At 33.1% G+C, this 18,254-nt stretch overlaps 2 protein-coding genes across 4 annotated transcripts; both read right to left on the bottom strand.

The window, feature by feature from the left end:
- Positions 1-1,246: 1,246 nt before the first annotated feature.
- On the bottom strand, positions 1,247-9,091 carry LOC111019862 (putative protein S-acyltransferase 4). Of its 3 annotated transcripts, none has more exons than XM_088124171.1 (6): positions 8,420-9,091; positions 7,608-7,709; positions 5,398-5,706; positions 4,112-4,333; positions 3,313-3,851; positions 1,247-1,659 (listed from the first exon to the last, which is right to left on the bottom strand). In XM_088124171.1, exons 1-5 carry the CDS (start codon positions 8,471-8,473, stop codon positions 3,321-3,323), a joined length of 1,218 nt encoding a protein of 405 aa, XP_087980297.1. In that variant the 5' UTR covers positions 8,474-9,091; the 3' UTR covers positions 1,247-1,659; positions 3,313-3,320. The 3 variants fall into 3 exon arrangements, with proteins under 3 accessions (XP_087980297.1, XP_087980298.1, XP_022152058.1); XM_088124172.1 differs by having other exon boundaries at positions 5,527-5,706; positions 7,521-7,709; positions 8,420-9,089; XM_022296366.2 differs by having other exon boundaries at positions 7,521-7,709; positions 8,420-9,088.
- A 2,715-nt stretch (positions 9,092-11,806) lies between these two features.
- On the bottom strand, positions 11,807-14,991 carry SIP2;1 (small and basic intrinsic protein 2;1). The gene is made up of 3 exons (XM_022296379.2): positions 14,552-14,991; positions 12,246-12,506; positions 11,807-12,144 (listed from the first exon to the last, which is right to left on the bottom strand). Exons 1-3 carry the CDS (start codon positions 14,837-14,839, stop codon positions 11,980-11,982), a joined length of 714 nt encoding a protein of 237 aa, XP_022152071.1. The 5' UTR covers positions 14,840-14,991; the 3' UTR covers positions 11,807-11,979.
- Positions 14,992-18,254: the final 3,263 nt, after the last annotated feature.

Here is an 18,254-nt window from a genome sequence, read left to right on the forward strand (position 1 = left end):
AGAAAAATCCAAATCCTAAACTAAATAAAATTGCTAAAAAAAAAGAAACATTCCAAATAAAAAACACACTAATTAGAAAAATAACAATAGTAACAAAAAAAATCAAAATACTTACTATACACTCATCTTTTAGAGTAAATATGCTCGTTCTTGAAGATTGCTTGACATATAATATTATTCAACTTTGTAAAATTGTGGAATGGTAATGTCACAAACCTAGTATTCGAGATATGTAGATTCAACATATGCCTCCCTTGCAATTTGACGAATATGTCACAAATATCTCGAGATGGTTTCATGAATGAATCATCTTTGAGAGATGTTTGAAGGAACTAAGAATAAAAAAGTATTGAAACTCGTGAAAAACATGTAGAAGAAACATATTTTTATAGTAGTAGAGGATAAAATGTTACAAAAGCTTTTCAAATTCTAAAACTCTTGAAATTCTAGTATGAATTTTAATTAAAGAAAAAATTAATTTTATGTTGTTGAAAAACTTTTTGCATTCTAACCTTTTATATTTCATGCATTTATAGTATGGATAATTAATAATTAATAATTAATTTAATATTTGTAATAATATATTAATGGTATAATTTGTAATTTGTAAATTTAGTAAAGGGCAAAAGTGTCCAAAAATGTTTTTCCTACATCCTACCTTTTTAATATAGTATAGATATAGATTAATATAGTATAGATATAGATTGTGTCGACGAATATTAGGTATAAACATTATAAATTGTGATTTACAATTTCAATTCTTAAAAATAAATAATCCTTTGTTTCTCATTTTCGTTTGCTAACTATTATTTCCTTTTTATTCAAAAGTAATGAAATCATTACTTATCTCTTATGCACTAAAATTTTATATTAAAAGAAAAGTAAAAATTTTACCTGAAATTTGATTCTTCAAAGTAAAAATTCAAAATTTTAATGTTATATTTATTTATTTTTTCTATATCTATCATGCACTTTAAAAATAAAAATTATAAAATAATACTTTTATCTATATTTTGAAAAAAAAAAAAACCAAAAACCAAAAGAAACCAAAAAAAAAGAACCAGAAAAACAAACATTACCAAACTATACCAAGATAATTTCTCCAATCTTAGAGTTGTGTATATCATTCTTTTTAAATCATTTGGCAGTAAAATAAACCCCTGCAAAATTCCATTGCACAAATAGAGAGAGAGAGAGAGAGAGAGAGAGAGAGAGAGAGAGAGAGAGAGAGAGAGAGAGCCAAACAGACAAACCAACCAAATTTCTTTCCTTGCATTAAATAAGGTTTGTTTATAAACCAAACTGAATAGAATTGGCTACTCATTTAACAAGAAAATGATGTCCAAAAAAAGGCAGAATAAATGGATCACCGTCTCAAGGAAACCTGAACTTGGCATGAGGAAATTGAGCTTTATTTTTAGGCACTTTAGATACATCAAAACGCAAAGCAACCAACATTTTAAACCAAAAAGAGAGAAAATTCCTCATCCACCATTAAAAAAAAAAAAAAAAAAAAGCTTCATCAACATTAATTCTTTGAACATCTACACTTGGTTACCTAATGTACAACACAATCTTTCTTTAAGCCATTTCCCACTGCTTCTAATGAAAGCAGCAAGCATTCCCAGATGCATATACTGCTTCCCCTGCCTCCACCACCTATATTTTGAGCAGAACTTTAATAAGAGAGAGCATTATGTGGGTGTGACTACTTCACAAACATATAGATATGTACATAGATGACATGAAAGGCGTCGAGGAAATGTCTAAACGATGGTCTTGTGCAAGCATATAATATAAATATACGAGCTGAATCATTCAAAAGGCTCCCAACCTGTGTATTTGGTTTCAGTTTATGAGAGCAAATGAAAACTCAGGTGCATCTCAAAAAGGAATAAACTAAGTGACACAAGAAACATCGGGTAAAATCAACAAGAAAACATCAAGAAGTGGGGAAGCCTGGCCAGAAAGTGTTCTTGCCTCTATCGTAAGCTCGAGTGTAAAGATGAACTGAGGGACAGTCGAGTCACAAGTGTGTGAGTGCGTTTGATAGTTAGGTGTGATGTAAGTCCGGGTAGTTGGTGAGTAAGAATATATAGTAGAGAGTTCAAAAGCTCTCAAGTCTCTAATTGGATGTGTACTCTTCTATTAAGAATAAAAGTTGAACTCCAATAGAACACCGTGGAACAATCAATGGGATAGATTAAGGCCTAGTGAGATCAAACAAACATGTTTATTTGAGTTAATAATATAAAACCTGGCTAATTACAACTGCTATATATCATGGTGGGGCACTTCATAAGAAATTTTAGGGCTATGATAGTCTTCAAGTCTTAACCAATCATAAATGCAGGTTTTTCGGTTGTTTTGTGGAGTATTTAGCTTGAAAGGGAAATGGGAATTTTATAAAGTGCTGAGCAGCCTATGGGAGAGGTTTGGTCTCTAGCTAGGTTCAACGTTTCTTTGAGGGTGTTGGTTTCTAAGCACAGGTTTGCAATAAATATTAGGCTCTTGTTAGACACTGGTTGTTAAACCTATTGATTTTACTTGACTCCGTCTAGTTTGTACAATAGATGACATTCCTATTTGAAATGAATGGTCCTTTTTGGTTAGAGAAGTACCATATCGTCTTAACTTGATCATCAAAATATATTTTCTTTCCAATTGTATGATAATTTTTTTAAAACGATAAACGATGAAAAGAAAAAAAAAATGTTCATAGGGAAGAAAAAAAATCAAAATAACCAACCAAACAGAGCAGAACAAGCTCTCCAAACCTAACAAAAAAAGCAACCAAACCTATGCATAAACAGACACACTAGCATTTACAGAACTGTTGATAACATTAGGAAGGAAAATTTATCCCTGAAATGTTCAGTTTCAAACACAAAACGCCTCAATATACCAAAAGTGTTCCCAATATTATCAGTTTTACCTTCAATGGTTATTCATCACTTAAAAGCAAATCACGTTTCCATTCTCTTTATCAACATTCATAATATTGCAGCTAGTATTAATTCAAGGCTTAATTCTTTAGCCAAAAGAAAATAATATATCCTCCCCCAAAAGGTGCCTTACTGATAATAGTTTGGAATGATTGGAGATATCTTTTAAAGTCCAAGTTTCAAGCTCTGGATTGAAAACTTAATACTTTAAATTAGAAATATCTCCTAGAGTTGGCTTTAAGCCTCTCTGAGCATTAGCAGAGCATGAGCATAATGCAAGAAGTGGAGCTCCCAACACTCCGGTTATCCTAGATAATTAGATATATTACTAGATATTTCATTTCCATAGACCGAGGAAGAAGATTACCTTTACGCCTAAAACTTTGAAACTTTACTTTGAGATGAGTCATTCGCATCCTCGGTCCCATCTGTGTCAACCCAAGTACGGGTGGAACTTTCTACAGCTACTGCATCACTATCTCCCATAAATAATACTTGCTGAGAATCAGGCACTCTATCACTGGCACCTTTTTCAAATTTCTCTAGTTCTTCGTTAAGTGGAAATAGTGGATCAACGTGAGGTCTTTCTCCTTCGATGGTAGTTTTAAAATCATCTTCCAAATCATCGTCAAATTCCAAGCCCCTCAAAATCTCGGGAATTGGGAAGGCCTCATCCTCCATAAGTTTACTTCCCATTTCAATATCAATTTTCTCCTTTGAGGTACGAACACCTTCAAAATTAGGAGTGACAGCCACCATCATATGATCATCCTCAACGATGGATCGGAACTTATTTGATGAAGGTGGTATCTGGGAGAAAAATACTTCTCTAAGGTTTTGTAACAATCCTCTGTTATATGGATTCTCCTTCTTATCGTACCGGTACCGGAAATTCTCATAGGTAGTCTGCATTAGAAGAGATGTTAGAAATGAAAAATAACCGAAAATTCCCATCAAAAAATAATTTTAAAAACAATAAGAAATAAACTCGTTCATGAGTTAGAAACTTATCAAAATATGAACTCAATCAATATGCAGATACGATTCTGGAAAATTAGGTCATAATGTGCCTAGTTTGTACATACAAGAAAACTACCTGAGTATGAGAAAATTGGGTCATATTTATTCAGTATTGTAATTCAAATAGCTGAGTATAAGAAAAATACCTGGTTTGTACATACAAGATAAGAATGGAATATGGTAAGGCCACCAACGAACCAGAAGGCGATGAAGCAATACACTACTAGAATATCTGACAGGATATCTTTGGATACAGCCTTGAAAAAGGTTTCTTGATGATGAATAAGAATGGCCAACGAAAATGACAACACATATACACACAAGATAGTTGAGCTTGTTATGAACATGAAGAAGAACCGATAATTACGCTGCAATAATAACAATGGAGCCAATAGTTAGAACCCAACCAAAAAACAAATTTAAAAAATCAGCAAAACTACTTGGTACTTTGTGAGGCTTTTGCACAGATTAGAATGCATATTTCAATATCATCTTCAGTATAATTTGTAAGATCCTTGGCCTATTATTGATGTTAAGTGATGTATTACGAATTCTCAGTCATCTGACAAAGTCTCCATCCATTCTCCTATAAACTGTAAAAATTTTAAAAATAAAATAATGTTATGTCCTTTAAATCCAGCACCGAGTTTCTGGTGCTGGTGTTCTACTTCTTTGAGGATATGACTTGTTCGAGCCAACAATTTCATGACAATTTTGTTGACCATGCTCAAAATGTGCCAGTATTGCTATTGTTATGTCCTTTAAAACCAGCACCGAGTTACTGGTGCTGGTGTTCTACTTCTTCAAGGATTTAACTTGTTCGAGCCAACAATTTCAGGACAATTTTGTTGACCCATGCTCGAAATGTGCCAGTATGTGCCAGTATTGCCATTGAAAGAGATGACTTTTGCAACATAGCCGTATGGCAAATAGATTCTATAATAACAAAATAACTTGGAGCATGTTTGATATTCACTGTGTATTTAGTTTTCTTTTTCTAAATAATAACAATCTTATTTACCCACAATTTCATTATTTTGTAATCTACATTTTAAAAAAGTTTTCAAAGTTCTAGCCAAAATTTAAATATAAAGAATAGTTTCAAAATCCATTTTTGCATTAAAATTTTGATGAAGAGTTTAAAAGTGCATTTAAAAGGGTGAAACATAAAGCAAAAATATTGTGAGTAAATAGGCCTAAGATCTAAATATATAAAATTAAAAGTGCAGGACCTAACTAAACACACCAACCCCACCTGATAGAAACCAACTTCAGAACTTCACATTGTGAGATTAGAAATTTTTAAGAATAAAAATACAAAAATAAACTAGTAAGGTGCTTTATTTATTACTCAACAAACTAATTTTCATTGCTTTCAAAACGTCAGGAGCCAAAGCTTAATCACATTGTTATAAGCAGATGACTAACTTACTATTCCAATGCACTGCCCAACCCATGGACAGTGATGATCAAATCTCTGAACACAATTGTTGCATATGGAACAATGAGATGCACGAGGAGGTCGATAAAACAAACAAGTGTCGCAGTACTTGACTTTTACCGTATGACCATTTACAATCACGTCTTTAGTTCGAGGGATTTTCAGATGTGGGGTTCTTCCATTGATCCATTCCATGGATGGTGTAGCCATGTCTTCTGATTCATCTAACTCGAGAGGCCGTGAATTTCGAGGTAGTATTCCAGGATCTCTACTAGAAGTCAAGAAGAGAAACATCAAATCCTGCACATAGTTTACTTGGCATGTGATTTTCTGATTCAAACAAAGAATGTTGTAAGATTAATGAATAATGGAAACGCATTGATTTTGACCGGCCCCCTAAAGCTCTAAAATCTAATGACTTTCAGCGTTTCTGGGTAAAACAAAAAAAAAATCAATAACCACTTTTATTCTTACTCTAAAAAAATATTTTTTTTCCAAACAAGAAACAACTTTTCATTGATATATGAAAAGAAAAAAAAGTTCGAGCATAAAAACTCTAGAAGGAGAGAGAAAAAAGCAATACAATCAAAATAAGAACAATAAATGTCATCAGTAAGAACATGCCATAAAAAATACTTACTCTCTAAAAAATACTTATCTTTTAAGAATCTCTAAAAGCACTCTTGACTTAGGGGTGAACAAACCAAACCAAAAAACCGACCGAACCAACGTTGGTCGTTCAGTTTAGAGCAATGGTCGACATCAGGTCTTTTAAATTAAAAAACCGACACTTTGGTCAGTCGGAGAGACCGAAAAGCAGCATTCCGACTGAATGACAAATGTGGAATAACAAGAACCCCTGGTACGCCAGATTCATGTGAATAGTATCTATGTGATTCGCGTGAATCGAGGCTCTCTCTATTTTTCTTCTTACTCTCTCCCTCCCTCACATGTTGTTTTTATTTCCATTCATTTTTCATTCTCTCTCCTCATACACGTTTTCTCTTTCTCTCCACTTCTTTTCTTCCACTCTCCCTCTCTCTCATTTCTCTACTCCATCTCCCTTTTCTCTTTCGGTTCAACATCTACTTTTCTTCCACTTTCTCCTTCTCTCATTTCTTCTTTCATCTCTCTCCCTTTTTCCCCTTCCTCTCCATCTCTTCCCTTCTCTCTCAATTCTCTGCTTCATTTTTGCTCTTTCAGCCACACGGTCATCCACACGCTCTATCTTTCTCAACATCCACCAAAAACCGACTGACTATCCTCCAATTCAATCGGTCAGTTTGTATGAAGTTAGAAAATTCATAAGTCGGCGTCGGTTTTGAGCGTGACGCCAACTGACCAATGAGCACCTCAAATTGACTTTTTTAGCTAAATACCATGAAAATTGTGAAAAGTGATTTTAGTTAACCTTATCACCCTTCCAAAAGTCATCAAACTCACCCTTAGTCATACATTCAATTGCATTTTAAGTTTTCCTATCACTTGACCTACCATCATGTCACAACACCAAAAATGCGAATCCAGCACTAAAATTACTTCTTCAAATCTTTCAAATCTTGATGCAATAAATACAGCATAAAAGACACCATAATCTACCAATTATTTGAACTCCAAAAAAATTATCTAGAAAATTAGAGAATGTGTGTGAGAATGTCCGTTGTCAGCAACAGATGCACAAAAAGCTTATTATTTATGGCCACTAACTTTCACTCTGTTTCTTGCTTATACCACTATGAAATCTGCATAATCAAGTCAACAGTTATCAATATACACTACTCGGTGTTAGTGTTTCTTCTGCTGTCAATAGTCATAGAAGAAAAATAACCAAAGAATGAAAAACTCCAAAAACAGTGAATTATACTATACTGTCTCATTTCTATAGTTCTCTTTCTTTCTTCTTTCTTTCAAGCTTTTACACGCTAATTATATGAGCAATCTTATTCAGAAGATAGACACAAAACAGAAGCATTTAGCAAAAGAACAAGAAATGAAAGCAGCCATGACTGTGGATACTGGATAGAACTAAATGACACAGCACAATTTGTGTAGTGCGTAAGGCGTATGAAAGAAATATTGGGGGCAATTTGAAATCCAATCAAAACAAAACTCACCAGAAAAGTGAGTATGAGACCACCAAATAATACAGGATACCAATGAGCATTACTGGGTGGTTCCACATCATAGATCTTCAAACATACCCTCACACAGAAAGCAACTGAAGGACCAGTAATAAGACATATGGAGAGAAGCAGAGACGACACGTCAGGACCAAATATCAATCTCCCACCACAGAAAAATTTCTGAAAAGACAAAGAAGTAATGAAGTATTAATTTGAGTAAGTGCATAATGCATATGAGTACTCAATCTAATCAAATAATTTGAGAGTGATATATTCTGCTAGTCATATAAGTTGATGATATCGCAGTCACTAGAAATGATATGTATGTAAGGTATTTAACTCTTGAGACTTTCCTCTACAGATACAAAAGACTTGAAAAATGTTACGGTACTTCTTGGGTATTGAAGTGATAATAGGCGAGAAGAGTATTTTTTTCATGTCACAGGTAAATGTGTGCTTAATTGTATTTGATATATCAGGAGCCTGGAATCATATTCTTATGTGATTTCTGATATCCATGCACTCAACTGTGGTTTCTAAAGTTGTATGAAAATGATTTACACTATTTGACCAATGGCATATCCGCCAAATTATTTTAACAGAAAAGAAAAAAAAAACTTACAGACGCTTATCATTTTCATTGTTTGACTAAAGTACAACTTAGATTTTCCATGAATTAACTACAAAGCTGAAACACTCTCGAATACAACTAAGATTTTCTTTCCATCTAAACAGAGTCATCCAGTAGAACTCAGACAGCATCAATCAAATGTTTAGAAATAAACAAAGAATGGCACTGATACATCAAACAGTATCTTAAATTCCAAATGTTGAATCAAACAATGAATCCAAAACAAACCCATCTCCAAAAAATGGGGCTAAGAACTCACATTACTTCCCTTCCAAACTTGGTAAAGTCTTTTGGGTTTCTTCGGCGTGGCCATGCCGAGCCGGTGAAACGATCCACCCAACTCGGAATCCTGTACCCAAAAACCAAGGAGGAAGAAAACCAACCGCTCCTATTTGTCCACCAGAAACTCCATGGAAGAGGAACCCCCAAATTAAATCAGAACCCAATTGCAAAAGATGATCCAAGAAATCAGAAACTTCCCCTTCTGGGGTCGGATTGATTATTTTTCCCTTGTCAACGCAGGGAAACGAAACTACGTGCGCACACGAGAATCAATCTTAGAGAGAGAGAGAGAGAGAGGTTCGAAGGTTTTTCGATCAAAGACCAGCTCAGCCTCTCTGCTCGCCAAAAGAAAATTTCCAGGTTCTCAAAGACGGAGTAACCCAAGAAGACAAAGATTCCTCTCTCTTCTCTCTTCTCTCTGAAATGGCTTGCTGGCATTGATGTGTTCGGCGGATGTTTCAATTTGTAGCGGCTTTTGCGCACGACGCACCCAAAATTCTCTGCCGATTGGAAATCGAAAGAGCAAATAAAATAATGGGAAATTCGAATTTCGTAGCTTTGAACTTTGCTGCTTCATCATTCGTTTGGTTTCCAATCATGAAACGTGCTGTCACATTCCCACGCTCTATTCTTTCTTTATTATCATTTCTTTCAATTTCAACGGGACACATTTATATGCGCAAAAAGATCGCCTCTTTACCTATGAACTGATAGTGGCATTTTTTTTAAGTAAATATCGATTAATAACTCATCAAATTTAATTCAAATAAGTAATATAAATTATTTTATTTTATACCAGCATTCTAAATTTTAAATTGAAAATTCAGTTATATTAACAATTTAATACAATACCCTATTGAACAATTAACAGTAAATGTTATTTAACTAAAACTTCAATATATATATATATATATACATATTTAGTAAAATGATATATGTGTATAAAGTTTTGAAATTAATCAAAATTAACTCTAATAATTAATTTATTGTTATTAAGTTAAAATATTGTACTTGAAAAAAAGTTAAAATATTAAAATTATTTTAAGCAGTTAGGGTTTAATTTAAGTTTTACTAGTTAGTAAATATATTATAAATAATATATCTAAATTTATGTTTTTGATGTCGTTGAGTAATCAATCTTAATAATGTTTAATAAAATTAATCATTTTTATCTATTAATTGCATCAGTTTATTACATTTTTAACCAAAAAATTAAGTATATATTTTAATAAATTAATTTATTAAGAATAATTAACATAGTACTTTGTCACTCAAGTTTCAAAATGAACACTTTTTGTCCATGAGATTTGAGATAAGTATCTAATTGGTCTTTGAAGTTTCAGAATAAACACTTTTGGTTCTTGAGGTTTAAAGTAAGTGTCAACTTGGTCTCTGAAGTTTTAAAATGAACACTTTTGATCCATGAAGTTTGAGAAATAGTTCTAAATGTTCATTGATTTTTTTACTGTTAATTCGTTAATATTAAAATGAGATTGCAAATTATAATTAAATTATTTATTGTAGTTGCCGATGTGTCAAATTATATTAATTAAGTAATATATGTGTAGGTGATGGTACTTTTTTTCTCTCATCTGCTTGTCTCTTCCGCTCTCTTTCTCCTACCTTGTTGCCGTCGTTCGCTATTCAACTAGACCAAAATGAATATTTCAAAAATATATGGACAACTAAAATTAACCAAAATTAAAAGTATGAAGTTAAAATAGACATTTTAAATGTAGATTACATAACCAAAACTGAAAGTATAATAACCAAAACAATATTTTACCTCTATTTAAATATGACGTCACCAATTTTTCAATCAATTTTAACCCTTGAATAAGAATTAAATCGCGAAACTATTCTATAAAAGGGACTTAAATTGGAAAAGAAAATTTTCTCGTTCCTGTTGTTTTTCATATCCAAATCCTTTTTTTTTTTTGGCCCAACCATGCATTTCATATCATACCTCAAATTTTTTTTATATTAAAAGAATAGGTAATTATATAAATAGCATAAAATAAATAATATTTTAAATATAGCATAAAGTTTAAAATTTCATAAAAATGACATAATTCAATCAAAGTTTGTAAAGTGCAGTAAAAAGTCAAAATTATGCCATATTTGAAAAAGAATAAAAAGTTGTGACCATGTCTTATATTGTTAAAAAAATGCACCAACGCTCCAAAGAGTCCCCCAACCCTTTATTTTATTATTATTATTTTTTTTTTTTTTATAAAGTTGTGACCATCTTTTTAGGTTTTGATTTATAAAAATGTGCACATTTAAAATATATCTACTTTTAGCTACTTGTTAGATTCACCATTTAAGCTTAATTCAATCACAAATTTAACTTTGTGGTTCCGTAAATGATAGAAGTTGTTATTTTCAATAAGCTGCTTAGATTTTTTTTAAAAGAAAAAACAATATTTTGAGAAGATTACAAGTGAGATGACTTCGTAAATGGAATTCGATCCTACTTATCGAAGTTAAGCTTCAACTAGTGATCTCAAGCCTCTTGTTATAGGAAGGTTAAAAAATAAGAAATGATAATTAACAAAAATTGTATTATCTAAGTTAAATTGAATTATAAATTTTTGTCAAGTTGATTTTTCTTAGTTCAACGTGCAACGGTAGGATCTTTTTTTAGTACAACAACGTGGGGATATGGGATCGAACCTTCGACCTCAAGAGAAGAAATAAGGTGCTTTAACCCTTGAGTTAGGTTAATATTTGGCCGAGTGTGGAAACTTGAACCTCTAACAAAACGATATATGTCCTAAAAAGTACGAGTACAAATACACTTTGTAAGTTGTTTAAAAATTTTCAAAATACTTTGGTTATGTTGCTAAATGTCATCACATACTCTTCTTAAATTGGGGAAAAATACTTTTCCAATATTTATATAACGACTATGTGCTCCTCTTGATATACTTATTTTTGACTAAGCGACCAACGTTCCAAACATCACGATAAATTTGAAGCTTTTAATTAATCAAAACTACTTTTTACGATTCTAAAAGTCATATCAAATACATTCTTAATCAACGACAAGAGCTACAAAGATTTGCTGTTCAAAACTAGATTTTGCTTCTTTTTTATATCTTACCAGACAATCGTCTAACCCTACCACATTTAGTTGTCAAGAAAACTTGTAGGATATTAAATCGTAGATAGGTGGCCACCATAGTTTCAACACACTCCCTCTAAATTTTACTATTTACTTATATTGACCCTCATTGACCACTAAACCAACTCACGATGGTCAAGCCTAGATTCAAACAAATGTCTCATAATTTGGTGCAATTAGCAAAATCAATGGCTAAAAGAAAAAAAAATCTCTACTCTTGTACAGAGAAAGAGGCACTAGAGAGTGAATGCTTTAGATTATGAGCTCAAAAAGTGCATCTTGAATAGCATGAAATAAACCATTTCCAAAGAAATGAAATTAGAAGTATGCACAAATGAGCAGACAATTATGTACATCGTGACAATTGCTAAGGAATCCATCATCAGAACGACCAACTTCAGGATGTTTAATCATTCCGATTTCTTCTTCGCATTTACTTTCTCCTCTTTCGGTTGTCGAAATAGTAACTTAAACGTCCATACCGCTAGTATAGTTCCTTGTATCGGAGCGATCCAGTACACAAGAATGTGTTCTTTGGTTATATGATCCCCACGAGCATACGCCCATCCCATTACCTACGAAAAAAATTAATCCATTGAGTGTCCATTAGACGTCGAGAATCGACACAAATAAAGGGATGATATCATTACGATGAAATAGGGTCATTGAAACTTACAGAAGCAGGGTTCATACAGCCACCAGTTAAGTCAGAACCGAGAATATGAAGAGCTAGCTTAGAGACACTAGAGATCCAAGTCTTCATGAAGAAACTTCCAGGGATTTTCCTGGAAAGTCCGAGCGAGATTATAACGATGGCAAATGTCAAGAATCCTTCTGTAAGAGCACCGTGATGGATGCCAACGTTCAAGTGCGGACCTCGTCCTGCTTCGGGAAATGTATGGATAATCAGCCTAACACCACTTATAGCTCCAAATACCTGAAGAGAGAAGGCAGAAGAAGCATCAGCTGTTAATTCTATTGAGATATAGAATTGAATATTGTAATGTTTATGGGAATACAATGGGCATAGAGATGCATGCTTAGGCCATATTTTTCCTTTCAAGTTGTCTCACAGCCTCACATATAATTTTTAACTTTTGAATTTTGTGGTAAATTACATGTTTGATCCCAAATTTAAAGTTTGACAAATTAGTCGATTTCAGAAATAATTCTAAATGCTCTATTTTAAATTATTTTCCCACGTCAACAATAAAATTATAAAATTATAACAAAACGATATAGGGACATTGCTATAAATTGAATTAACGGATCATTTAGAACAATTTCTCAAATCTCATCTAATCTATTAGATTTTGATTTGAAATCTAATGATGAAATAGAATCCTAATTCTAACATCAAGATCAAAAAGTGTAGTTTAAAGATAGAAAACTAGATTATTATGAGAAAGGTAACATGGTATAAGAAGGGTAGAGATAAAGCATCAACACCAACAGAACCAAGAAGATCACAAAAAATGCTTCTAGCATAATTTCTTTACTAAAAAAGTACTCCAAAAGTTTGGTAATATCCCAAAGTTGATGCAACTCTATACATTTATCTTGAAATATTCAGTAGTTCCATTCCAACAATGCCTCCCCACACCACGACTTTTAACAATGCAGTCCCAGAAAGAATGACCATAGAAAAGTCGTGATAGGTTCCAAACATTGTAGAGTCTGGTGGTTGCCAAGTGAGATTAGTTCTAATGGTTTCTAATAAACCTTTTGTCACGTGGAAACAGAAGTAAGGCAATAATAGACTCTCCAAGAGCCTAAACCGTCCCGTTTTCTGTAAAATCTCAAGACTTTATTCAACTACCAACAAAACCTCCGAAGGAAGGCAAATGGGACTGACTAACCACACCAAAACAATCCTCCAAAAAAGTGAACCACCAAACCATCCCCAATTGTGGTTAAAGAACTTCAATAACTTATAACATGAAGTAACCATACAAGATAGCCTTCAACATGTTCTTAAAAATGCCTTTAATTCCCATAACTTCTTATCCACTCAAAGGATACTCATCATGCTTGATGATCCTAGGTCACAAAGCATCATCCTCCAATGGTACCCGCCATAACCACTTTGCTAGTATCACCTCATTACAAAGTTTCAAGTTCCCTATAGCGGGAGAGTGGAACAAGGAAGAGGGCAATTGTTCCTCTCCTAATTCGTCATGGTTAAAAATGTTAAGATTTAAAGTTTTCTCCCCAATTTCCTTCAAGATTATACATATAGGGGAGGTTTTTGGAGGTCTTTGGAGTCTCCAAAGCGAGAAACAAAGACTGCAGAACAAAGGACGACAATGTAGGAGGTTTTGCTATATCCCTTTCGAAACAAGGGCAAATTTCTTTGACATGTATGTTTTTTTGCCGTTTTGTGGAATATACAAATAGAGTTTTCAGAGGGTTGGAGAGGTCAAAGGAAGCTACTAAGAGCTTATAAAATTCCATTCTTTTTGCACCTTAATTACAAAGGAATTCTGTAATTATCAATAATGTCTTCTTCTCATAGATTGAAGCTCATAGGCTTGACTGATCTTCATTGGGCCGGTTTTTTTTCTTTTAATGTCCTTGTACCTTCTTCAAGAAGTCCCCGGGCCCTATCGTTGAGAATAGTGAATTACTATTCTCATTCAGAGCATTTAACCAATCAGGCAACCACATGCTCCGACCATCATTGAACGAACGTCGGGCCGCTTATTGAAGACCTACCCTTTCTGACTGGACTTACTCTCAGGGTCAATCTCCTCCAAAGCCCTGGTCGGGTACAGTTTCCTCTCTCTTTCGCCCTTGTAGTACATCGAACCCATATGAAGTTTTAACATGAGCAGATTGAATCCATGGGACAAATATGGGTTCTCGACGAAAGCTCGATTTCTTATATATATAATTTGCCTCTAGTTTCCTCACTCAACCCACCCAAATCAATCATATCACCCACCTAATATGCGAGGGAAAAAAGAGAGAGGGAGAGAGAACCTGGGCAGGGATTCTGGCACCAGCAGTGAAAAGAAAGGTACTGAAATCCCCAGCAAAAGCCGCAGACAAGACGGTAAGAGGATTGTAAGCCGCCCCTTTGGTGATCTTCCCCAAGAACGCAAAGAAAAACATGTTCAGAATCGAAAGAGCACCCTTCACAACCTCACCCACCGCCTCATTGCCGAACCCCAATATCCCAAAAACAAAGATCTTCACCAAAATCCCCGACCATACCCACATAAAAGACAGACCAAAATCCGACGCCAGCAACCGAGCCCCAGAAGACATCGTTACCAGAACAAAATCTCCTCTTCTGGGGATTTTTTTCACAGACCCTCCTCTCCAATCGATCTAAAGGCGCTGAAGAGAAGGATTTGGAGGGAATATTGGCCGCCGGTGGGTCGGAGGGGGCATGATTTTGACTGGTTCGTTCTTGGCTGTTTCAAGAGAAGGACATGGATTATTATTATTTTAGGGATGTCTGAAGAACGATGCTGGACCTTTTGACGATGTTGTCGTATTCCCATGATCGTGGTTGTCGCTGTCGGTCGAAATTGAACGGCGCTGAGAATTCGAGAGAGAATAACGGGGCCATATCACCAACCAATACCGTTCGTCCTCTAATTTCAAAATCTACATTTTGATTTTTGTATTTTGGTTTATCATTTTAGTTTACATGGATCAAAGTAAACCTTTTGACACTGGAAGAATCAAAATAAACAAAGACTAAAATTACCTACATCAAAATAGCATTTAAATTTAAAGTAATAATATCAAATATTTAAATTAGCTAAATTACACCGCATGTCTAATTATTTATGAGACATTACAATTTTGTTTTAAGATTTTTTTTTACTTAGTTTGTATTTGGCTCTTCAATTTCGAAATAGACCTAGGATTCAAAAGTGACACTTTTTTGCCTAAGATTTTGGATTTTGCTTCATCTTTGTGCTTTACTTAAATGGGATTTTTCTTTTCAAATTTAAAATTTCCATATTAAATATGCATATTCAAAATTTCAAAAACCAATGTCCTGTGAGTTTTATTATTCATGTTTCTCCATTGAATAATAATTTATAAATTCTTCTATTTATAACAAAACAAAAAAATTCAATATCTTTTTTCATTATTATTTTTTTTTCGACGTTTATTTCGATGTTATTATTTTCAATAGTACGATAAACTTATACTCCACTAAAAAGTGTATATACTTTTTTGTTAGTTTATACTAAACTATTAGATTAAATAGTATATTACAACCATCATTATATAGTTGATTTTTCCTTTTAATCTTCTAATATATAGTATGATAAACATCTACTAATTTGGTTGGTATGTCGCTCGTTGGTGGTGGATCGTCGCTTGTTCGTGGGTGTTGCATCGCAAATCTCGTTGTGGGGTGTTGCGTCGCAGATCTGGCTGTGGAGTTCGCTGCAAATTGGTTGGATTCATGTATGTTCCCGACTGTTCGCGTTCGTGGGTGTTGCACCAGTGTGGAGGTAGCCGCATATCTGGTCGAATTTGTGGTTATTCAGGTTTGTATGTATTGTGTCGTCGTGGGTGTTGTGACAATGCTTCATCCGATGAGGAAGGAAGGGGCGACTAATTTTGATGGGGAAGAAAGAGAGATTAGGGAAAGATGGAGGGATATGTGATTTTTTAGATGGAAAGAGATTTGAAAAGAAAAACCCAAAATTAAGGATTTTTTCTTTTTTTATATTTTCTTTAATTTTTTATTAAATATATATTTAAAAGGTTAAATTCGTAAAATTTTAGAGAGGCTCCATCGTAAATGTAAAATCTTAAACATTAATCTATTTTTGTAATTTGAATCTCCATGTATTAAACTTTTCATGGATGTGTTTCCCCCTCTACTTATGTGAGTTTGACCCGCCTTTGACTATGCTTGCTTCTGACTTCCTATGAACCGTTTGATGACCTTACTTTTTCGAAGGATCAGCGAGACATGGGAGCCTCAGTTCATGCACTGGTTTGCCCAAATCACCTCCGATATCTCACTTCCTTCTATTAAACAAGGTGAGCTGCCCTTACTTAAACAAAAAGATCAAATTTGGGGGCTCGTCTTTATATATTATATAAGCCGTTAAGTATGTAATTCCAAAAGGCGAACTCAGCCACTTTTTAGGAGTTGGTTTTGACTTGCCTATTTCTATGTTATTAATAAAGCTTTAACGAGCAAGAAAACAAATGCGCCGACGCCTTTACGCTGTCGACGATAATACTCTATTAAGGATGTCGTATTAGAGCCGACGGCTTTCACACAGTTCAATCCATCAATTTTTATATATAAGGGTAGACATTCGAACTTACGACCTTTTGGTCAGACATAGGTAGGTGTCTTAACTAGTTAAGTTATGCTCATTTTGACAATGTAACTTTCCACTTAAAGCACGTATACTTATTAACCTCATCTATATGAATTAAATGACACGTTGACAACTCATTTGAAGTTATTGACTCATATATGCCAACCTGAGCACTAATTAAGACATCCATATTTGACCAACAGGTTATGAATTCAAATATCCGCCCCACATATGTTGTAGTCTCAAAAAGAAAAAAAAAAGTTACTCATACAATCATATACAATCGCAAATCCATAAAAAAATTATCGAGAGGGCTTCATCCTAATTTTCAAGCAAGTAATTCATGAATTTATAAAAGTATGATTTTGAGACTGGCAAGGTTATTTTTTTGTAAATATGCTTTACAAATTTGTTCTCAAATATTACAATTGTAATCAATAATGTTATCTATCAAAACTACTATTAATTTTCTTCAAGGGAGATGATGACCCTATAGATTGAAACATGAAATTTTTACCAACTATTATGTTTAAAATAATCTCGAATAGTCAAATTAATAGTATATATGATATAAAATTAATAAAAATATACCTTAAACAATTAATCTCCAAATTGTCGGTTTCTTTAGAGTCTCAGACTTGAAATTAGAGATTATATAAAATAAGAACCGTCTAATATAAAAAATAATGATTTAAAAAAAAAAGATATATGTACGATAATTTATAGAAAAAATATCAACAATATGTAAGGACAATGTTTAAATGGAAAACAATGGGCTTACCATACACTTACCATTTTGCCCAAAAATTAATTTATAATCTCTACTACATTTGTAATACTAATTTATTATGTTTAGAAGTTTGGAGCGCCTCTATAAATATCTTTAGACGAAACTATTGACAACGCCCAATCAATTATTTTATTAAAATAAGGTTCGTTCAGTGACATTATTGTTTATTATTTATCGTAATCAATTTTTTCATAAGAAATATAAGCATCTTACAACTATAGACTCGTTTGGTAATATTATTTTATTGTTTCTATTTTTTCATTTTTAATAAAAAAATGAATCGTATTGTCCAAATATTCATGAATTCAAGTATGATAAAATAATATTTTTATTTATATTTTGAAACAAATTGAAAATAGGAACCATGATAAAGACACTTGTTTTTTTCTTTCCAAAATTTCTATACAATTTTGAGAAAGTTATAAAGAAATGAGAACTAGATAGTTGCAAAATATTTAGATTTCTAAGAAAATTGAAAACGAGAAACAATAAACGAAAATTTTTTAGAAACATTCACAAAATTGTATATAAATTTTGGATACAACAAAAAACAAGTTTTTTCTTTTCTTGTTTTTATTTCCAATTT

Source organism: Momordica charantia (genome assembly GCF_013281855.1).
Source record: "Momordica charantia cultivar OHB3-1 chromosome 5 unlocalized genomic scaffold, Mcharantia_2.0 BLBB01000005.1, whole genome shotgun sequence".
NCBI classification, from domain to species: domain Eukaryota; kingdom Viridiplantae; phylum Streptophyta; class Magnoliopsida; order Cucurbitales; family Cucurbitaceae; genus Momordica; species Momordica charantia.

Bases quoted from the DNA above. Each gene is read 5' to 3' on its own strand.
- LOC111019862 (XM_022296366.2), bottom strand. From the start codon at position 8,473: ATGGCCACGCCGAAGAAACCCAAAAGACTTTACCAAGTTTGGAAGGGA. The intron at 7,710-8,419 runs GTGAGTTCTTAG...TTGTCTTTTCAG, and splicing joins AAGTTTGGAAGGGAAGTAAT to AAATTTTTCTGTGGTGGGAG. The intron at 5,707-7,520 runs GTGAGTTTTGTT...AACTATGTGCAG, and splicing joins GTCTCATACTCACTTTTCTG to GATTTGATGTTTCTCTTCTT.